The sequence below is a fragment of the Bacillus rossius genome, chromosome 16 (genome assembly GCF_032445375.1).
Source record: "Bacillus rossius redtenbacheri isolate Brsri chromosome 16, Brsri_v3, whole genome shotgun sequence".
Classification (NCBI taxonomy): Eukaryota; Metazoa; Arthropoda; class Insecta; order Phasmatodea; family Bacillidae; genus Bacillus; species Bacillus rossius.
Window position 1 is genome coordinate 12,281,668 of NC_086343.1, and position 22,390 is coordinate 12,304,057.

The 22,390-nt window shown below is 35.1% G+C and overlaps 1 protein-coding gene across 1 annotated transcript; it reads right to left on the bottom strand.

The window, feature by feature from the left end:
• Positions 1 to 1,038: 1,038 nt before the first annotated feature.
• LOC134540389 (cytoplasmic phosphatidylinositol transfer protein 1) lies at positions 1,039 to 22,235 on the bottom strand. The gene is made up of 8 exons (XM_063383089.1): positions 22,002 to 22,235; positions 21,220 to 21,368; positions 16,050 to 16,138; positions 14,075 to 14,082; positions 11,953 to 12,024; positions 10,406 to 10,504; positions 8,399 to 8,554; positions 1,039 to 6,656 (listed from the first exon to the last, which is right to left on the bottom strand). The coding sequence occupies exons 1-8, from the start codon at positions 22,050 to 22,052 to the stop codon at positions 6,357 to 6,359; spliced, it is 924 nt and encodes a 307-aa protein (XP_063239159.1). The 5' UTR covers positions 22,053 to 22,235; the 3' UTR covers positions 1,039 to 6,356.
• Positions 22,236 to 22,390: the final 155 nt, after the last annotated feature.

The window sequence follows — 22,390 nt, forward strand, 5'->3', positions numbered from 1 at the left end:
GGGGCAAACTACCCTTGCCCCCCCCCCCCCTGTTGTTGCGCCCCTGAACTCATGACAGATGCTGGGTGGTTTCAGTTGTATGTGGGGGAGGTGTAAGGGGGATACATCCAGCCACCCCCAAAGTTGGAAAATTTTTTGCAAAATATCAGTTAAGGTAGTATGTTATTTTTTATGATGCAATCTGAGCTATTACATCACCTGCTATTTTAACTGTGCAAGAAGCAGCTTCATGTTAGTGAGTTATTTTATCAACAAAATCCTGCTACAGCCTTGCTCCATAGAACTTTACCTGTTACCGTGGCGACCTTAGGCCCTTTCCACACAATCACGAAAACGGATCACGTAAACCTTAGAGCGCAAAAGAGAAGGCGAGTAAAACAATCCTTTTCGAGGATTGACGAGATGAGAACACAGACTCTCCAAAATGTCCACCAAGTTTTCCAACTGTGAAAAATCTAACTTCACCAGGAATCAAACCTGGACTGTCTTGGTGGGAGGTGAGATGTCTGAACACTTAACCTTAGTGTACATTAAGGGAGTAGTCTCCTAAATTATTTTGGTTCTAATATTTTGTGTTTTTGCACAGGACTTTAAATAAATTCATAATATAAGAATATTTAATATTTACAAAAGGTTTTTTCTCTACTAAAAAAGGGCCGTAATTAATATTTTTTTATGAACTTAAAATTATATATTTATGTCATTCCTAGCAAGTACTGAAAGCATAAAATCATGTGATTTACAGTTTTGGGTTAACTATTTGTATGTAGCCTTAATTTAAGACCCTTTTTTTTTTAAATAAATATCATATTTAAAATCAAAAAAGTTAATATTCCCCATAAATTTAAAAACCTGAGTTTTACAAGGTTTTGGAAAAACTAATTCATGCTTTCAAAATATGCTAGGACTGACAAATATTTAATATTTGCCTTTAAGATCATAAGACATTACATAAGGAATTTTTTTAGTAGAAAATAGCTACAGCTACAGAAGATGAATAGTGAAGTCAATATTTATAAATTAAATAAACTTTTTAGCTTGTTTGTCTACAGAACTTTAATGTCCATCAGTACATGTTTACAATACACCAACAGTACAATTAACACTCTTCCATCTCGAACATCAATATACAATCTCGATCCATGACATTACAATTAATTTTTGCCACACTGATACAAAACATGAATTTTAAACGATACTAGATTAAAATAACTAAAAGTGAACACAGCTAAAAGAATAATTACGGCATTGCAAAGCGTTACGTAAGCTCTTGTCGCACGGGACCATCCAATCGCAAACGTCCCCACATCATGTGTCATCAAAAGAGGTTGCACGTCATGTGCTCCTATAACGAGAAAAAGAGCATTCTCAAGATTGTGCATTTAAACTACACACTAACCGTAATCCAGTTTTGCAAAACAAGAGACATTGCTCAGTTATATCCAGTGGCGGATACAGAAATTTTTTTGTAGCAATTGTTGTAACATACTAAAATTTTTTCTCACAACTTCGGGAAGAGGAGGGGTGGAATAATCCTATCCCCTCTAAACCCCGCCCCTGCATCCGCCATTGTTCTATAAGCTATTACAACACATAACTGTGAAAAATTATTGTGCCACATTTGAACAAATAGGTAGGTACGTTAAAAATTTTGTACTACTCAGAAAATAATACTGTGCAGTAACAATTTATAGTTTGTACATTCGTGGACATATTTTAACTACATGGTGGACATTTATGTTACCAGGCAAAATATCCTGGGAGAAACACCACGTGGTTGCTACACAATAAGAAGTTGAATACAGATCACAGTTGCAAAATAAGTACATTCATATACATTTGTATATAATTTCATTATTTATCCGATTCTTAACACTCACAGTATTCGTCAGGAGACTATGCAGAAATTAATTTAAGGGGGAGGGGGGATAAAACCTCTTAACCCACCATTTGCTTTTTAAATTTTTTCCTTTCGTAAGGCGGGATGATATATTTTTTTAGGATTTTGAGAGGAGTGGGGAATTACACCCATATGCCTCCCTCCCCCTTACATACACTGCTGGTATTCCTTTACACAGAAGACACCCTTCAATTTGGCATTCTTTCATTCCACACACTCCGTAATTGGCGTTGATGGCATTCAGAATTTTTAGGGTTATATTTTTGGCATTTTTTCATGGACGCAACACATCAGAGCCTTTTTTTAACAGTAACATTCATGTTTATTTTGCCTTGCCATATAGCAGTATATTAAAACTTTTTTTTGGATAATATCCTGTTGTATATTTTAGCACTCCCACTAAAATTATGCTCACGCTATATTAAAAAAAATTAAACCATAAATAAATATAATAAAAATAATAAAATTCTTTGTAATTTTAAAACTTCAATATAATCACTTATTATCCATAAATACTGTTATTTTTATGTTCTATGCTAATGTATTTGTGCTTTTCCTCTCATATTCATGTAATCCTTTATGCAAGTTGTGCCCAACTCAAAAGTTTCCAAACTGCTGGTGGAATGTCACCAAAATAAATAAGTTAAATAATCATCTGGCAAATTTGCTAATCCGGTTTTGCCATGGTCCCAAACTGCCACATTTAAGAGCCTTTACTGTACTGCATACCCAGGTCTAAATGTCAACGCTGCAAACACTGCTATTTATACCAAATATCCCCAGCCTTACAACATGCAAATGTAATAAAAAAAAATTCAAGTACTGTTTTCCCTGCAAGACATTTACTTTGCAATGCCACTTAGAAAATTTATACGTAATTAAAACATTGTCGAGCATCTTCAGGTATCACAGCTAAAAGATAAAAACTTATCAATAAATTTTTATACTGCTAGCAGCAATGGTAAAAATTGTCGCATAGGTCATTACTTAAAATTTTCCTTACTGCTAGGAATAAAAAACAAACAAAAAAACCATGCTATATAATGCAATACTAAAATTAAATAATTTAAAAAACTTGTAATGAAATATTATTGTAGCTGTGCTAGTGTTATACATCATTTTCCTTTTTTTTTAAGAAGATTTGTTGCCATAACGGCCATGACGTAGCCAGGGTTGAAGTCGAACAGTCACAACCCCTCCCTTTCTGGATTAAAAAAAAAAGTTCACACAGAATAAAGAAGATGAAAGCAACTTAGCCACATAAGGTTACAGAGAGATTTTGTTAGAAGGATTACTGTAATTTTTAAATGGTTTGCACATGTGTTACTGTAAGCATGTCTTTCATACAAACTTGACCTATGTTTCATTTATTTAATTACATTAATATATATATGTATTCATGACTTTCTTCAACAAAATCATCAAACAATATATAATTCAAAATTATTAGATAAATTTTTGTGTGTTCCATTGGTGTTCTAAATGTCTCCTGTTCCCTGAGATGTGTGACAGTCAATTTTCTTTTAAAATTCAATTCTAACGAAAACTTACTCATAAAAAATTATACAGTTGCTGTACTGGACTCCCTCCTTCACAAAATCCTTTCTATGGCCCTGACAATAGTTGTGAACACAATCTGCTACCGGAACCTAAGAAAACACATTTAATTGCATGACAAGGTGACATTAGTACCAGAACCAGATATACCTAGTTAAATTTAATGACTAAATTAATTAAGTAAGAAGCAGTCAAAATGAAATTACAGAGTGAAATATTACTGAAGGCCAAATGACAGTTTTTGAACCCTTTAATCATAGGGTCCTTGCTAAGATATAACCTTATTAAATGTTAGCCTGCTTTAAGTATGATGGCACTAGAAATAAATGGAAAAAAAGGAAAGAAAACATTAAACGTATAAGTATGATTTCAAATCTAACAATATTTACAAACAGCAAATGGTTTCTTTTTTTGGCAATTATGACAAACAACCACACTCTATCATAATAAGTATGCAACAAATTATACAAATACTGTGCTTTGTGCAAATTTTTTTCGAATTTATATATAAATCATTATTCGACTAATACATTAAAAAATATTACATACTGCTATACAATACTGAGATCATAACCACCAACTATGTATGTCTTTTTGCAATGAACAGTCTCAAATAAATCCACTGAAGAATATAAATAGTAGTAGTACTATTATATTTACATAAACTTGGGTTTACCAAACACTCAATTATTTCAAAATTTTGTTCAAATTTTAACATTAAGGAAATACACTGTTCAAAAGAGAGATGTTTGAATTTACGAAGAACTCCATTACGAATTGAAATTTGCAGGGAGAGATTCAAAACTTACAACAATGGTAAATATTTATTTTTTTAAATTTCAAACATTAAAAGATAACTTTATTTTAAATGACTTGAATTAAGTTTGGTAGGTATATAACTTGCATTTCAGTGCTATATGGTTAATAACCTTGCATTAATTTGTTATGCGGTTTTTTTGACATGCTTTTCAGTGTTATTTCGGTTTTATCGCAATTCAACATAAAATCTTGTCTCTAATAATAGCTTATCACTAACATTTAATATTATATTATTGCTCTTTTTATCATTAAGTAGAAGCATTCTGAAGTCTCACTAACTAATATCATCTTGCCAATTTATGATACCCCAACATCTAAAACTATAGACAATTATTATTACAGTTATTTTAATCATGACTATAAGTAAAAATGTACACAAAATAACTATCTCTGGCATTTAGAAATCTATGAATCTAATTTATAATTTGGTCAAAATATTCCCTATAAGAGATCGTACAGATAATTTTGTGTGTTGGTGGTTTGTTCACATATACATGTTAAGTATGCTGAAACTATAAAGGCTCCGTTATGTTATTAAAAATATTAACTAATTAACACATTATTAAATTGATAGAGTAAACCTGTAATATGTTACAATAATATCTGCAAAGGAAAGAACACAACTAATCTGATCTGGCACATTGCAACTTAATTTACTGCCAGAACAGAGTATTGCTTAAATAGTGAAACATCTATACCTTCTTTCCTTATGTATTTAGTTATTCATCTCCCGAAAATATATTTGTTTCTCATGCTGCATGAGACTCCGACAAGAAATAACAATTTTGCAAAATATTTATAAAAGAAAAACAAATTCTCATCAAAAACCTTAACAAGTTATCCACACCAACAAACAACACTAGGAAATGATACTACAGCAATCACTGTACATTTAAGTTATTGCTGAAATCACCGACAGATAACCCAGAATTAACATGGCAGCTGAGAACACAAATTGAATCGCTCCACTGAATACACACGACTCTGCTTTCAATAACGAGTATTGCATTAACATTTCTGATCCTTAAAATAAATTATTTTAAATATAACCTCTCTGATATATCACAAGAGCTCTTTAAAAAAATACGCGGCACTTGAGCGACACACAACTTGAGAGCATCGGTGGACGAAATGGCTGGGTTCGAAACAAGCACAAATTTAGAAATTAATTACAAGAAAGAGCTGAGATATGAGGTGATAAGCATGTATTTTCCTTAAGCACACACTCGTTCTGCCAGTTTATCTGCCTTACTTGCCTATGCAAGTAACAACATAGCAGTAAGCTTGACGGCGACTAGTGAGATGCTGCTATTTGCTCTGGACAGTACTGGATTAATTTCTAGCCGATGTAACCACCACTGAAACACAGTTCAGTATTCTACTACACACTACTTTCATCATGCATTGTCATTGTTAAGTCTGCTATCATCCTCCGACTTAAGAGTTGTTAACTGGTTCTGGGTGCAAGATGCGAAAAGTACAACAGTGAGCAAACCCAGCATGCCATTGCAACCCTTCACCAGCAGCCACTGATAACAGAAAATTTTTTTAATTTTCTTAAAAAATATATTTTTCTTCTATGCATATCTTAGCCAAGGGCAGTGAAGCTCAGAATCACAGTCATTCACAACACTGATCCAAAAAAACTAATACACACCACCATTCTTGTTGGGGGCTGCCACAACCTCTCTTTTCAACACCATGTGTCCAAAAATAAGTTTAAGGTGCCCTGTACCCCTTCTAAATTCATGCTTGATTCAAAAAATTTTTTTTTGCTCACAAACGTGTGAGTGTGCCGATATCAACAGCATTTATAGTATTCCAAAATTAAACAAACCGGTGGAGCTCTCTCTGACACTCTCCGCACAACATTAAATAAATGCAAGATTTACAAAGGTCAACATTCGATAAAAGAGAAGGGGAAAAAAAAAAAGGTGCAACTGTTTATTATAATCTTGTTAGAAACATACATTGAGATAACAGCGGTAGTGAAGAGTTACCAATAAACACAATCATTTTTCCTTCCGACGCTGTCGGTCTCGCGAGAACACAGGAGTCGCGGGAGCGGCCGAGGGCGGAACTAGGACCAGGAGAACCACGACTTGGGGGACTTGGGGGAGGCAGGGGCGCCGGGCGAGGCGGGGACCACTTCGTCGCGGCCGGCCTCGAGGGGCAGGGCCTCCCCCCCGCGGCTGCCCGCCGCCGCCGCCTCCTCCCCCTCCGCGGGGGCCGGGGCCTCCGCGGACACGCCCACCTTGGTGTTGGTCTCCTTCTGCATCTCGCCCTCGTAGGCGCGAACGTCCTCCAGCGTCATGCCGTGCCACTCGTCGATCCACGCGAACGCCTGCCTGTGCCCGAGGAGCAGGATCTCGCGCACCGTCTGCCAACACGGCGCACCGCCCACGCCGACCGTCAGACAACTGGCCTCGCCTTCCAGTTCCGATACACTCTTAAATACATTCACCTTAAATTTATGAACAACGCTCGCTGGTTATAAATTATCCAGGGATCTGCGTCAATTTACCGTGGCCTATACACGTATACTTTCCGAATACTAAGTTCACTTTCTTTGAGTATGAATCCAGAAGAATAATCTTGGTGTATTAGCAAATCTTGAAAAACTTGTAAAACATACTGATTTCGGATTTTCCTGGCTTCTCGAAATCACACCTCAAAATTGCTGGGATTGTTCCATATCCATACTATAGACCAGTGATGGCCAGTTAATAGGAATAAGATCTTATGGTTGCATTTTTAGGCCAACTTCGGTTTTAAAACAAGTGATTTCAGTATTATTTTAATACACTGACTTTATTCTTAAAATATTTAACTAAAACATTTATTAATAATTTCACTAAAATATTCTTATTCTGACTGATACATGATGCACTTATACAGTAAATTCATTAGTATTAAGCATGTCTAGAACAGTACTATTCAAAAAAATAAAAATAAAATATTTTGGCAAATCTTTGTGTGTTTTAAAAATGTGTTGAAATCATTAATCTAAAAATGTGTAAATTTAATTTTTTTCCAGTCCATTTAGTTTATAAATTTTGGTACAAAATTCATGATACATTCAATGACTTTACCGTATTAAAAGATATAATTTTTGTAGTATGAGTTAAGCTTTATCAAATAGCTGATTGATTTCATGTTTTTATTTACATTTTGGTTGTAAATGGTGTATTAACTCGCATACCAGTGTTTACAGTATTCTTCGGTTTAATCATAATTCACCATATAATCTTGTCCCTACCAATTACTTTCCTAATTTCCTTGGTCTGTGCTGCCGTAATCACTGATGATCACATTGCCGAAGAGATGTTTAACCCAAATAAAGTTTAAATAATCTTAATAATCTACGAACCAAACATTTTTCAAGACACTTTTTACAATAAATAGGAGCCAGTGTAAAATTTATGCATTTTTATTTTCTCCCTTGTGAACTAATGTGAACCACAAGTAGAGCCTGTTTACGTGAAATACCTGCTAATAACCTCGTTTGTTTAAGAGGTTTTCATGCTTTCCCAAAGACCGGTAAAACACTTTCATCCTTCATGTCTCTAATTGTAATTAACCGCTAACACTCTCAATTAATTCCCCTAATTTCAATGATGGATAATTTTTTTCCCCTTCGCTGCCTCTCCAAATGAAACAACTCCAAGGGCCATCTGTGAATTTTTATCACGAAAAGGAATAGAGCTCATTTTGCAAAGCAGGTATTTGACGTTTTAAGCCCGAACCCTCCGTATTACTCCTATTACCAACGGTCTCAAGGCGTTCCACTTTTATGTGCGTCACTGAGTGAATGTAACAACACACTTCCTACATATTTCTAACTAATTTTTTTTTTCCTCCCCACGTTCAATTCCCCTGCTGAAACCCCGCCCCTCTCCCTTCACCAGGCTGCGTGCTTCCGCATCCCAGAGTGCCAGGAGTGTGGCAAGTCCAGCCATCCCACACTTCTTCCACCGTCCACGCGACAACACAGCGTTGTAGCAGAGCCGAACAAGTTGCAAAGCACCAAAATCGACCATGTGTTCCCTCCCACACAAACCAGACCACAGGCTACAAAGTCCGAGTGAGGACTTGAGAGCTGCGGACACGAGGCTGGCTCACCCGGTGTGTCATGTCCTCCGCCTTGGACTGCAGCCCCCACAGCTCGAAGGAGACCCGCACCAGCTTGTAGGAGCACATCACGGGCTGCACGGTGTCGCGCCAGCCCTCCACCAGCGGCCCGCGCATCGTCTTCTTCGACTGGAAGAACCTCACGTCCTGCGGGCACGGCAACACCCAGCGCTCGCTCGAGACCCTCCGAGAGCTCAAAAAAACACATTCGTCTAGTGGCTGTGGTTTGTAAGATTAATCAGCATGCATGTAATAATAACGCGTTGTTTTCCTCTTGAGCTCTGCACAGCTATAAACTTAGGTACATGACTCGCATACTTACCAAAAAGTACAAAGACTTATCACCGGGCAGCTCTTTCAGTTTTCAAACTTTCTCAACGTAAGACAGTGATGAATCAGTTATGAAATAATGTCTCTTCCACCCAGCCTCATTTAGATGCCCTGAGAAACATCTCCATCAGCCAACGCACAGGCCAGCACTGTGTAGTGTGTTCACGCCCATGACCCTCCGGAGACCCCGGGAAGGATGAGGCACACGAGCAGAGCGAGACGGCACGGTGTGGGCCGGCACTCCGGAGAACCCGGTTCCGATCCTGCTCCAGCAGTCATTATTCAAGTCTCCAACGGTTCCTTGAGGCTTGGTGTCACACGCAGAGTTGGTTGTTTTACTGAACATTTATTCCGATGGCACTCTCTAGCATTTTTGTTGCTACGTCGCAAATTTTCTCACCAAATATTTACTTAATATCATTTTGAGCTGTAAAAGATGACACATATTTTCATAATTACATATACTTTCATGACTTCTTACAAGGGATGGCCCAATGAAATCCTAAAATTCTGAAATACCATCAAATATTTCGTAGTCAAAAGATTCGGTATTTGAGGAAAAATATTTGAAAATGAATATTAGAGGAAATAGAGTAAATAAAAAAATTCAACACTGATAACCTCTAAGTTTACTAGGTCAATTTTTTTTTCTTCTTCATACCTATCCTGTTACCATTCCCCAAGTTAGTGTACTTTCAACATGTAATTATATAAATAAAGTTAAAATATGTATTCATTCTGGATTAGTGTAAGAAATACATCTTTAAAGGATTGAATGAGTCGACACCATAGTTAATATTATTCATTTCTTGTAATTATTTTATTGAGATCTAAATTCAGATTTCAGGGGTACATTGAGATCATCTTTAAGATTCAAATTCAAGATTCGGATTTTAGAAAATTCCGATTCGACCTATCAATACTTTTTACAGCTATTGGATATCATTTCATAAATATCTGTTCAGGAAACAGAGAATGCAATGGTGCAATTGACTTAATTTACAGGTAAAGGACATGAAATAATGAACATGGTATGTGAGAACGAGACTTAAAACAAGCCACAGAAGATTCCTTCCCCAACTTCTGTTTTTCCATGTTGACACATAAAACTACCGGTATATGAAACATTCTTACTAGGGATGTGCACAGAATAATTCTACCAACTATCTGCATTACATATTACTGTTTTTTACTGATCAAGCAAACTGATATAGCACTTAAAAAATAAATGTTTTGCTAAATCTATGAAGACAAATTTATTTTTAAAAAAACTGGCATAGTTAATCAGATCAAGTCCTACCAACCATTAATCATTAGTAATGAATAAAAGAACAAAATCAATATCAAGGTGATTTAAATGTTTATGGTAAAATTATGAATGTTTCACATCTAGACAATAATGATCAAAAAATTACCAATAAAGCTACTAGATATTTTGAATGACAATTAAAATCAGTACATTTGTAATTATTTTTTACAAATAGTCAAATAAAAAAATTTTACTATGATACACTATTGATAAAACTTAGTTTCCATGAAACTAACTACGTAAATGGTCATTCTCATTTCTGCACATGGCACTCTGGATATAGGTATAGAGCTGATTCAACCATCAACTAATCAAATGTGTTGAAAATTTTTCAACATGTGTAACAAAATAACTGTTACCTCATCCTCTTTGTAATTCTTTGGGCTAACTTCATCATAGGCAATGTCAATGTAGTCGACTTCTCGTTCACTAACAACTTCCGGTGGCAGGTTCAGACACTGAAACAAACAGCAAAGCCGTTTTACATGGTCTAGCCAATACTTATATACTGTTCATTTCAGGGGGTTAATTCTAAGTTTCTCGTTTATTCTATCGTAAGCTATCAATATAAATTCAGACATACTGCTTGCTCGCCAATTGGAAAAATATCAGTTTTACCAATAAGTGTTTGAAATGCTATTGTTGTAAGTGCTCTATCAGTATGAGGATTCGTTCTCTCTGCAATGTTTGGGTCCAACAATTTCCCAACCCTTCTATTCTGTCTCCACTTCCTGGGCATTCGAGACAAACAATACTACGACACTAAACAACTGTTAAATCTTTATAGTTTATACCCAAACCATAGCTATTTATATAATTTCTACGTTTGCAAAAATGTAAAATACTGTAAAATTGTGGAAAAGCATATTTTATTTCTAATACAGTGTCACAAATGAAAGAAAAGTAGTGTCGTTGATTAGCATGAAACAAGGGAAATTTAGAGTGAAGTTTCCCATTGTATACAGATAATTTTTTGTATGTATCTACAAGTGTGAATTTTAATTAGTGCAAAATGGTATTCGTCTTACAAAAAAATCTTGTGCAGTTTACACTAGGAACGTTTTGCTAAATTAAATCTCTCAATTATCATTTTTATGTGTCTATTAATATTTAACATGGTATTTTTTTTTACAGATACTAGGTAAAATTGTACATAAAACATTGAAACAGTAAAAGAATAAGCTTCAAAAAGATTAAATTAAATAAATATGCGCTTAGTATCAAGCCTACCCTGCATTTTTAAACATAAATTTTGCCTCATAGCCTTTGAGACTCCGTTCCACAATCCAACTGACTTCTCCATTACCTACTACCTTACATGAAATGGTCGGGAAAATCATATAATACTTAGTCGTAACCTATGTATTAAAATAATAGGTAGTTAAACAATAATGACGTAAAAGTATTTCAATTTACTTAAAAACAATGTAAGAACACCTAAACAGTGAATGAGTGATTACCCAGCTTTACATAACTGTTGCCACCACGCATCCAAACCACCATGTTTGAAAGTAAACTGCTGATTGTGAAGTCAGGTTCTGAGAGTCTAGAAGCAATCGGGCTCTCCCGATTGGCAGCCAGTGAGAATCGAGAAATCACATGTAGTTTAGAATGCCAAACACAAGAAATTGTCCGCTAATCGTTATTTTACGACTTGAAACTCCTTTCCGGGTAACTTAGAATAAACGAATAAACCCCCAGCTAATCTGAACATTATAAAATCACCTTCTCAAAGTCACTCGAGTCAAAAACTTTTAAAATGGCAACTCAATGTGTCCTATCTTACAACTGTTTAAACTGACAACATATAAAAACAATTAGTTTTTTCTTACTTAAAAGCCAACTGTAAATTTCTACATAAAGTGAACAAAAAAAACTTCTAATAAAGACACTTCAAGTTACTTACATTATCAGTGCTTCCATTATTGTTCTCATATTTGGTCTTGATTGATATGTTGAATTTTGGCAAGAACGAACACTGAAACAAAAAAAAAAGAGAATTCCTAAATACTTAACGAAAAACAAAAATTAATGCATAATTTTAGATACACAGCAATCACATGCATTGAGGAAGTTTAAATTCTCTCACATTTTAACTAAATTCAAAATTGATAAAATACATCTATTAATGCTCTCTCAAGCAGATGTGCTTATCATTTTCTTGTATACATAGTGTCTCAAACTCCAGTCTTCACATCGATTCAACATGGTGGAGGAGCACATCATAAGTAAAATAATTAAATTATTAAAGTCCAAAAACAGTCAGGCATTCTTACTAATTAAGCACAGTTAAGAAGGCAGAGGGGTGAGATTATAACCCCAACACGCCACATTGGTTTCAACTGTTTGTCATGCAATAACAATATTTTTAAGTTTGAAATTGAAATCTTGCCTTCGCTAAAGCAGAGATCACACAATTTACAAATACTTTAATGTAGTGTCTATTAGAGTTGTAGTCATTCTCGAAAATGGATTAAAAACTTAACACATTGGGTAAACTATTTATAGCAGACAGTCACCGCTAACTTTCAAGAATTCCATTAAAATATTAACGATGCTTTGTCAACGCCAAATTTTGAAGATCAAACGACAGAAAATTGTTATGGCCTAAAACCTGTTGAAAGCAAGATGACATCTTTTCGTTCCTATCTCTCCCACTCAAAGCCGGAATTACAATAGCTCGTTGCATCTGTCTGTCGCCCATCCATCCATCAGCGCAGAGTGATTTGCAACACTCCATTTGTCCGTCATGCTACCAACTGAAGAGAAAACTTAAATTTTGGAGGAAATTTCTCTTGTATAATTAGATTAGTTTGACAATCATGTAAGCTATGCACTTATAGCTAATTTAAATTTAAATTTTTCACACTGGTATTTATTTGAACATTTCCAGAGTTACCATGCGTAATTAATTACACTTCTGTGAATCTGATTTTTTTTTGTTTCAAAAACGCAAACTTTATAATTGGTTCAAAAATATTTTAAAAATAACTATGTAAGCATCTAAATTAGTAAACATACTTCAAAAATTTGTACTATAAAATACGACACGCAAAACCCTTGCGAGCAACCATTTGGAGGTTATAATTTCATCCGTCCATTCGTCAAAAGTATAAAGTTTATAAACTTTTGACAGACGAATGGATGGAATTTTTCAGGCCATATGATTGGCTGCAGGTCAAGTAAATGACAAATGAATGATGAACAGACAAAGGCAATGGACTATTGTAATTCTGGCTTAAGTAGGGAACTGCTCTAGCAGGCAGTGAGTCTGTCACTAAAAGAAACCTTTTTGGTTCACTGTGACCCTCATTTCAGTCACAGCTACTACAGGTTAAAAAATTATGAATTCTTGGCTTTCCACATCCTTGACCTTTCTGAAATTGTAGCTTAGTAGGGGTGTGGCTACATTGTTCGGCCTCAACACTTGGTTGCCAAAAGCATGCCTACCACTCTCGCTTGGAATGAATGAAGTCAGTACAACCAAACAAACCAACAGGGAAAACAACCCAACGAGTAATAAAACAATGAAAAACTAATGAGGACAAAGTTACTGACTACATGTCATAGCTCTGGCCAACACAACAAACACAGAACAGTCAAACACACGAAGCCTGATAAGCGATAACGAAAAAAGATTACAGTTACCACGTTAAATGTTAAATATACAAAAAGTACAAGCATGAAAGTAAAAAAATAATAATAATACAGACACAAATATAGCCTATATGATATCAGTTGTCTTCATTTACATGCATATCAAGCTTTTTACTATGATTTGAGTATTTGTTTTGTTCAGCTGAATATTTGGATTTTTTCTGTGATGGTTAATTTTGTTCTATTTAATTAATTCCTTTCACAAAATTCTATAAGAATTTAAAAAAAATAATTCTAAACAGTGTGCTGAATAAATGCAATTCTTAAATATTAAACTAACACCTGGACTATTACTCCTGACACAAACTGCGTACCGAAACATCAATCAAGCACCAATTACAAACTGAAGAGTGACTTATAAAAATACTCACTGTGTACTCTGTTCCGGACCAAACATCAGACATGAAAATAAGGAAACAAAAAGAGTCATTAAGGCTTGGTGTCACATACAAAGTTGGTTATTTCATTTTCATTTCATCATTACTTTTAGAATTATTTTGTAACCCACCCTCCAAAGACTTCCTGTATAAGATTGGAACACAAATGTACTTTAATAGAAAATAGAAATTACTGCACACATCTAACATAAAATTAGTCCAAAAAATAATAATTCACTGGTAAATTCTGTTTGTAATATCATAATACCCCACAGAAAAATGACATAGTGTTAGTTGCAGATACAGAAAAAATAATGATTTTCTTGGTTAGATCACCTTTTTCAAAAAAAGTACCTAAGCATAACATTAAAAACTTACCCTAATAACAAAAGCAGAAAAACTAAAATTTAAAAAACAACTACAATAATTTTACATAAAAGTGACAGGAAAACATGCTTAAGGCATCCTCCTACTTATGACAAAATCTCAGTTTGCAATGGCTGTGGCAAACTTCAGCAAATACTCTTAACAAACAGTTAGATACATTAGATGACAATTTCTATATTATTTATGAAATAAAAAAAATGCATGGATTGTATTATGAAAGACAGAATTTGTGGGTTGAGTATTCACGTATTAAGTGCTATTCAATGCGGTGGTTTGAGAAAACAACTTCTCACCTCGACAGCTACCTATGTACCCATGTTCCACTCTGAATCAAATTAGCCACAAATAATGAAATTTCAGTGAAGGAATGGGATGGAAAACTATTTGATTAAAAAAAAAGTTATAAAATTGACTAAGTTTTTTTTATAAGTCTGCGATTGCCCATCATTCCTAAATTTATTGGGTTGATTTTGATCCAGAATTCATCAGATTCAATTGATTCTAAGAAAAACCTCAAAATCAGTAGTGTCTTTGAATATATATACTGTATAGAAGTCGCGAGTGGATAGGATTTACTCTACGTTTTTCAGGAGCGTATGATGAGCAGCTTGGGAACTTCACCGCTGCAGTGCGCTGCCGTAACGCCCTGTATCGTCTTAGGTTGTTATTTACACGTTAGAGCGCAGCACTGTCGCCCGCTGTCATTCCCCGCACCCCTCTTCCATCATTCACTGCAGCTCAAGGTCGTTCAACGGGAGTTTGTGCGTCACAAAACTGTAGGGATGAGAGGTTTGGTAGAGGGTGGGTGGAGGACAACGCGTGTTTGAGGGAGGGTGGGGAAGGGGTGTTTGAAGAGTTCGACACTTGTCCGCTAGGGACCACCACAAGTCGATGCCCTAGAGATGGTGGCGATTGCGGCGGTGAATTAACCAACTACCTCAAACCGTATTAGAAATTTTAAACTGGGCTGGCGACTTCTATACAGTATATATATTCAAACATAGTGTTATATCATTTACATAAAACTGTTAAAGTCTGTCTGTCTATGCCTTCAATTGGAAATTTTTAGCCAACTTATCAGGGGAGTTTTCTGATTAACCTGGATTTTCATTAAATCCCTAACTGGCTACTAAACATCAATAAAATATTTATATGTATATGTGTATAGTAAACTTAACAGAATTTTTAAACAATCACAATGGCTTCTAGCAAGAAAAATAATATCGAGAAAACCTACACGTTGAACCATTTTCAAAATGACATGTGTTTGGTTTGGAGCTGTAATAGGAGATAGTAAAATGTAAATTTTTTTTTTTCCGGAATGTACAATCACTGAATTGCTGGTAAGGAGACAGCAAAAGGTTAAATTGTCCTTAGTAAGGTCAAGGAGAGTTAAGAAAAATGAGTATACAACTATCAATTTGTGGACACCATACATATTATAACTGCAATGAGACACTTACTAAAGCTTCATATAAGCTTTTGTCAGGTCATAAAACAGTGCAACATGCTTACAAAGTAATAACAGAAGTCATAAACCTTTATCAAACGAGCTAGGTAAGAAACAATATTCTCACAATACCTGTCACGGTGTAGGGATAATAGTTCCACGCCTTCTCTGTCACGTAAAACACCTTAGGAATGAGAGACTGGACCCAGTACGGCAGGCGGCTGGGGAAAAAAAAAATAGTTGACCACAGATGACAATGATGAGTAGAGACATGCAAAATTCGCGGATTCATTTCGCGATAGGATAGCATCAAAACAACTATACCTTCGTACCGCTTCTGTGATTGGCCCACATTTTATCTGGGGAACTGTGAGCCAATGGGAAACACTAAACCAAGAAAGTGCCGAATTACGGTCAACCTAGTTGAGACGTCTCACGCGTCAGTAGCCAATGAACAGGTGTCATTTCCGCGAGTATTTAAAGGACTGTGGAGTCTATCCTAGAGGTCAATGAATCCGCGAATTTTGCAGGTCTCTACTGATGAGTTTCACCATGCACTTGCAAAGTTATCACATCTGGTTCATCCATACACAGTCCTTCACTCGCCAAGGCAACATGATATATATATATATATATATATACAGTGCAAGCCAAACTTCTTCAGTTGTCAGCGTAGTTGCGAGATGCGTGAGATTAGCAGGATGTTAAGTGGAAGAAGGGGATGGGAATATGTTATCAGTGGGATTTTACCAAGGAGGTTGAAAAATATTCTTGGGCGTGACATTTTTCTTCAAGCGCTACATCCGTTCAGAATACGTGAACCACGTATTGCTTGGCAAGCTACGTGTAGATACACACACCAGCATCGTTACAATGACTGACATTTTTATAACAGTTTATATGTAACCGGGCCATACCAAGTCTGCACTATTTGGTTCTGTGAGGGTCTGCCTAATTTCGTTCTGACTCACCAGTCTACGTGGTCAAATAACAGATATAATAAAATAATAAATTATTATAAAAACACTTCTCAGCAAACATAAACAAAAATTTGACTACAGTCAGTTTTCTGCAGAATATACAGTTTGCACTATTGTTTTGATGGACACTACGTAACCAATAATACTGCCTGTCTGATAAAGATTACGAAAATATTTCTTTGCTCAAACTTTAAAATGAGACATTATGATTATGATTAAACTAAGGACGGATGATTTTACTTCAAATTAATACACAGTTAGTTGTTTTTTAATTAATTTTAGTTAATATTGGATAGGAACTACTAGCTGCAAATGAATTTATAGGTAAAATACATTCGGTTTTGAGGCATTTGAGATCTTGCATAGTAAGAAATATTCCTAGTGCTCTTTTGTATTTAGATATTAACAATTTCCCTGTTTTTTTAGGTTTTGAAGAAACTTTTTGGATTCCCCCGAGTTTTCCAAATTTTTCCTGTCTGAGGAAACCCTGAGTTGGATCTGCGAGTCAGTTCCAAGCAAAGGATTTCCTTCTAACCATGAAGCCCAGCTTAACAAAGGTTTGGCAGTACTTATATGTTATATTCCCACCTTAAAAATATATTGATACTTCGGCACATCTATATTCCCTCCCATTTGATTATCGCGGTTTTTATTGATGACATTACAATCCGTAGTTCTGAATGTCGTGGTGTTGCTTGTTTCTGTATTTCAGTGACAATGAGTGAAATTTTTAATTTTAGAAAATTGTGTGGACTTATTACAGATAAAACACAAGCAGTGATTTTTTTTCAGCACTCTGGGATAAGTCCTTCCAACAATTTCTGCATTAATAACCACAAAATCTAAAAGTCATAAAATGGAGATGCTCAATGAAATGTTGTGAATGCAGTGTTCAGAAAGGAAACTGGCTGGAGGGATATAAATTATTATTGGAGATGTTGTTCAAAATAACTGACGAATAAAGTATTGTAGGGGAGAGGGGGGCACATTTCAACAAATTTTATTGTATAATTTTTTTAAATTAAACATTTTATTTTTTATCTTGGTAATTAGCATTATTAGTTTTAATAGTATGTTGAGCAGCTTGTTAATTTTTACTGCAGTCTCTTATCTCAACTATGAGGTTATATTTTATATTTTATGAACCGCTTACCTTTGTTGAATTGTACCCCTACCATGGGGCACATTTCAACAGGTGGTGGGGTACCTTTCAACAAATAAATAATATTTGTTTTTACTTTCAAATTAATAAAACATTAATTAGAATAAGTCAAATAAGCTAATATATGTATAACAATATACAAATGCAACAAAATAAAAAATATAAATAAAATTAATAGATATGGTTAAATCATCTTATTCACTTCAAGCATAACATTTATGTTTTACATTATTTTCTTGTTAACTGAAGGTAAGTTTACAGTAAATGCCATAGAAGAAATGGCTCGAGATGTTCCTTCACTCATGGTTGGCTGCGGGAGTTTCATAATGTCACTTCTGTCAACAATGTAATAGTATCATCTTTTTCAGGGAAATAAAATTTCTACGAGTCTTCATTCCTTTGCATGAGTCTAACATTGTAATTGTTTTCTTCTTGGTCTTCTACTTGCCCTACAAATAGGACTTTGTACTTCTTTCCTGCAAAATAAACTAGCACGAAATCATTTATTTGAATTACTGTATCATTATTTTCCAAATATAAATTTTTCTTCAAACTCTGATGTGGAAATCAAAAGTTGATCTATATATCTTTACAATCAGACTCGTCTTGCAAAAGAATTTCACTACCTTCACTATCACAAGATTCATCATTGAAACATTTTCTTGCAGGCTTGTTTTTTCCAGTTTTGATTATTTCCTCTAATTAAATTTTCTTCGTGCCTAATCTTGACTTCTTTTCTAACCTTTTCATTGTTTCCTCTTCAACTCTGTTTTTTTCCAGTAAGTATTGATTACTTCTTTTTCTTTCTTCCTCCAATTTTTCTTCTTGGTTCTGCTTTTGGAAAAGGCCAAACATCTTCAGGTGTCAGAATTCCTTCAGGTCTACTTGTGTTTCTTTCACAGTGTTTTGATTTTTCTGGTGTGAAGTTTGAAACAGCAGAATCGTCTTAAGACGAGACACTTGCCAAGTACATGTTGCTTAAAAAGCTGCTGTAATGTTTTAGGACTAAATGAAGCAGTAGCTATATGCTGTGTTCATCAAAGCAGCTAGGTTATGAATGGTTACGGTTTTGCCAGGATTTGATAATCGCCAATCATTTTCTGCAATTTTCAGTTTTGATTTAAATGGTCAATTTAGTTATAATGTAAACACACAGTTAATCCATTATTGTTTAACCCTAATTTTGATATTTTATTATAATATTGAGTTGGAATACTGAGAAAACAAAAGGTATAAGTATTAAACATTACATACACATGCCTAATATTTTAATGATAGTTAACTTATTTTAGGCATTTAGCATTTGACTCAGCCATTTTATTAAGGGCCTAGGCATATTGAACTCAACAAAAAGGCTGTAATAGTCCTATGTTATTGCTTAAATGAACCATATACATGTAAGGGGGTACATTTCAACACTGTTGAAATCTACCCCCAGTAGTTTGTTGATATCTGCCCCATGAGCAATCATTGAAGTTATAGTAATGTTACTACTTTTAGAAACTGTTTTTAAAGATGTTCATATTATTTTTAGATGCAGAATTTCTTATTTAATTGGGTAAATAAATCCTACTTACATCCATCAAAGTAGAGACTCTAAAATGCAGTGCTGAAAACAATAATCACTTTTTACTTTGCAACACATAAAACAGTGTTTACTGAATCACAAAGCACTTATGAAAAGAAATGGAGGGAAATCTATTGCTAGCTGTTGTTCTGTTGTGGAACTTGATTAGTTTCCCATTAACCAATCAAAACAATGCTCCATCGGTATAAAATTCAAGCTGTTGAAAGGTGCCCCATGTTGAAATGTGCCCCCCTCTCCACTAATTGTAATAAAGAGTTGAACAAGTGTACTGAGGCTTTCATTGACTACAGCAATTATACGCGTGAGGTTTGCATGTGGCAAATGCAACAGGAAGAAATTTTAATCAGAGGAAATGGCCTCTACATAGAAATTGATGAAACCTTGAAGTCCAAAAGAAAAAATAACACCGGTAGAGTGTTACCTGAACAGTGGGTCTTTGGCGGGAATTGCTGAGAGACTAATGAATGTTTTTTAACGCTTGTTCCAAACAGATTTCATAACACTATTTTGCCACTAATTTGTAAAAAAAATTAGACCCGGCTCTATAATTGTAAAATGATTGTTGGAGTGCAAATAGAAACATTTGGCATGATGGTTATATACATTATACTGTGTATCACAGTTACAACTTTGTGGATCTGCAAATGCTAAAATACACTCAAACAATTGAAAGATTGTGGGGCTAGGCGAAATGGGGCAACAAAAAGAGAAGAGGAACAAAAAGGGAATTCCTGACATTTTACTCAGTCGAATTCATGCAGCGAACACAGCTAAGAGGAAAAGACCCATTTATTACAGTTTTAAAGAACATCAAAGCATTTTACGAGTCAGTGATAAAAGATTAACATTTTTGGATTTGTAAAATTAACCTGTACGTTATAGATTCATAACGATTATAAAATCATTGAATCAATATCAATGTATCATAATTGATTCGGTAGTTGTGAAGATCGATTTGGTCAGTTGTAGGTGGGACTACCACAGGTAAGTACCGGTTTAGCCCCCAGCATACCTAGTCCAGACTCGCAGCAGTCACACAGGGGTCCTGAGTACCACGAGACAAGCACTTACCACACCCACCTACCTCAGCATCAGTGGCAGTCCTGGACTTTGCGGGGCCCTGTGCTGTTTAATTTTGTGGAGGAAACCCCCCCCCCTCCCCACAATGATAATTTGAAAAATTAACCCTTTCAACCAAAATTTTAAGCCAACCTTGAACTTAATTGCTCATTTATCTTAAGAAATTACTTTCCTGATAAATTATCCTCGGATCAGATGTTTTGTAATGCTTACAATCAAATTACGGTGGATTTTCATAATCATACTTGGCAAGTATACCGCAAGGGCATGTAAAGTACACGAGGACGCAAGTACACAACTGGGTAGGTACTTGAATTCGGACACAGCCTAAGTGAAATGTTGATCATCTTATATTATCTATATTAATATTTTAATTGTTGTTAAAATTGTAATTTACAAATAATAATGTAACCAACTTGACCTAACTATTGACCTTATTTCCCAGAAGGTAGGTGACTACACATTTACGGCCCGACCTACAGAGTACTTAACCTGGACAGGTGGATTCTCTTCTCCGTGAACTGCCCCTTCCCGTGCTCGGGATCCTCGCAGGCCACGTTCTGAACCACCTCCACGCCTTCCCCGGAGTCCGTCTGCTCGTGGCTGTGACGCGCTATCATGTACAGCTGGCCGATCTGGTACTGAAACATTCCCACACCGTCGATCAAGGGCGTTCTATAGATTTGAAGATGAGGTGGTCCTGACAGCATGATCCTGATGGCTTGATCCTGTGGTACATGGTGCTTGCTGTTTTAATTTAGTAAGTTGGAACCTGTACATAAAAATTTTTTTTGACTATAATAATTATTTATGATCGAAGTGGAATAAAGTCGAATAAAAAGATTTTTTTTTTTAAACCAACAATCCTAATTCTTTCTTATTTCGCACACACACATTATATATATATATATATATATATATATATATATATATATATATATATATATATCGGAATTATATCCTTGTATAAAACTTACAACAATAATCATCCAATCACCTCATTGTGAAGAAAGGATGGAATTTAATTTCAGTGATAGATGGTAGTGAGTAGAACCATGCAAGAAAAAGCTGGGCCCAGGAACTTGGCGTTCAAGTGCCGAAGAGGCATCACACAAACGAAACAATTTTATTACGAGTGCCGATGCGAAGTTACATTTTCCAAAAAAAAATCTACGAAAAATGTACACGTGAGCAATTACAATAAGCAAGGCGTACATAAACAATACACCGACAAAGTAGTTTATGAATGTTGTTATAAAGCCTTTCAGGTTTACCTCTTCCACGGACAGTGGCATGCATATCCTGTATTCTTTGGTGAGAACCATGTTCACTTGTATTTGTAGGAACGAAAATCACACAAACATTATTGCTTTCACGTAGTATTTAATAATGTCACTATCCGAGAAATGGCACAAAGATTTGTGTACGCGATCGAATCGATAACAAAATTCAAGATTTACGACAAGCAACAACAATGCAGACGAAAATAATCAGAATGACAATATGACAACAATGAGAAATATTACCAACTACAACAAACAAAACGTAGCTACTAATACACATTTAATGTATTTTTAAAGCTTTAAAAAATTTGTAAATAAGAAATATAAAACTAAATTACTCCTGCTTTTACTTTCACTATGATTGAGTTTTTCGTTTATCG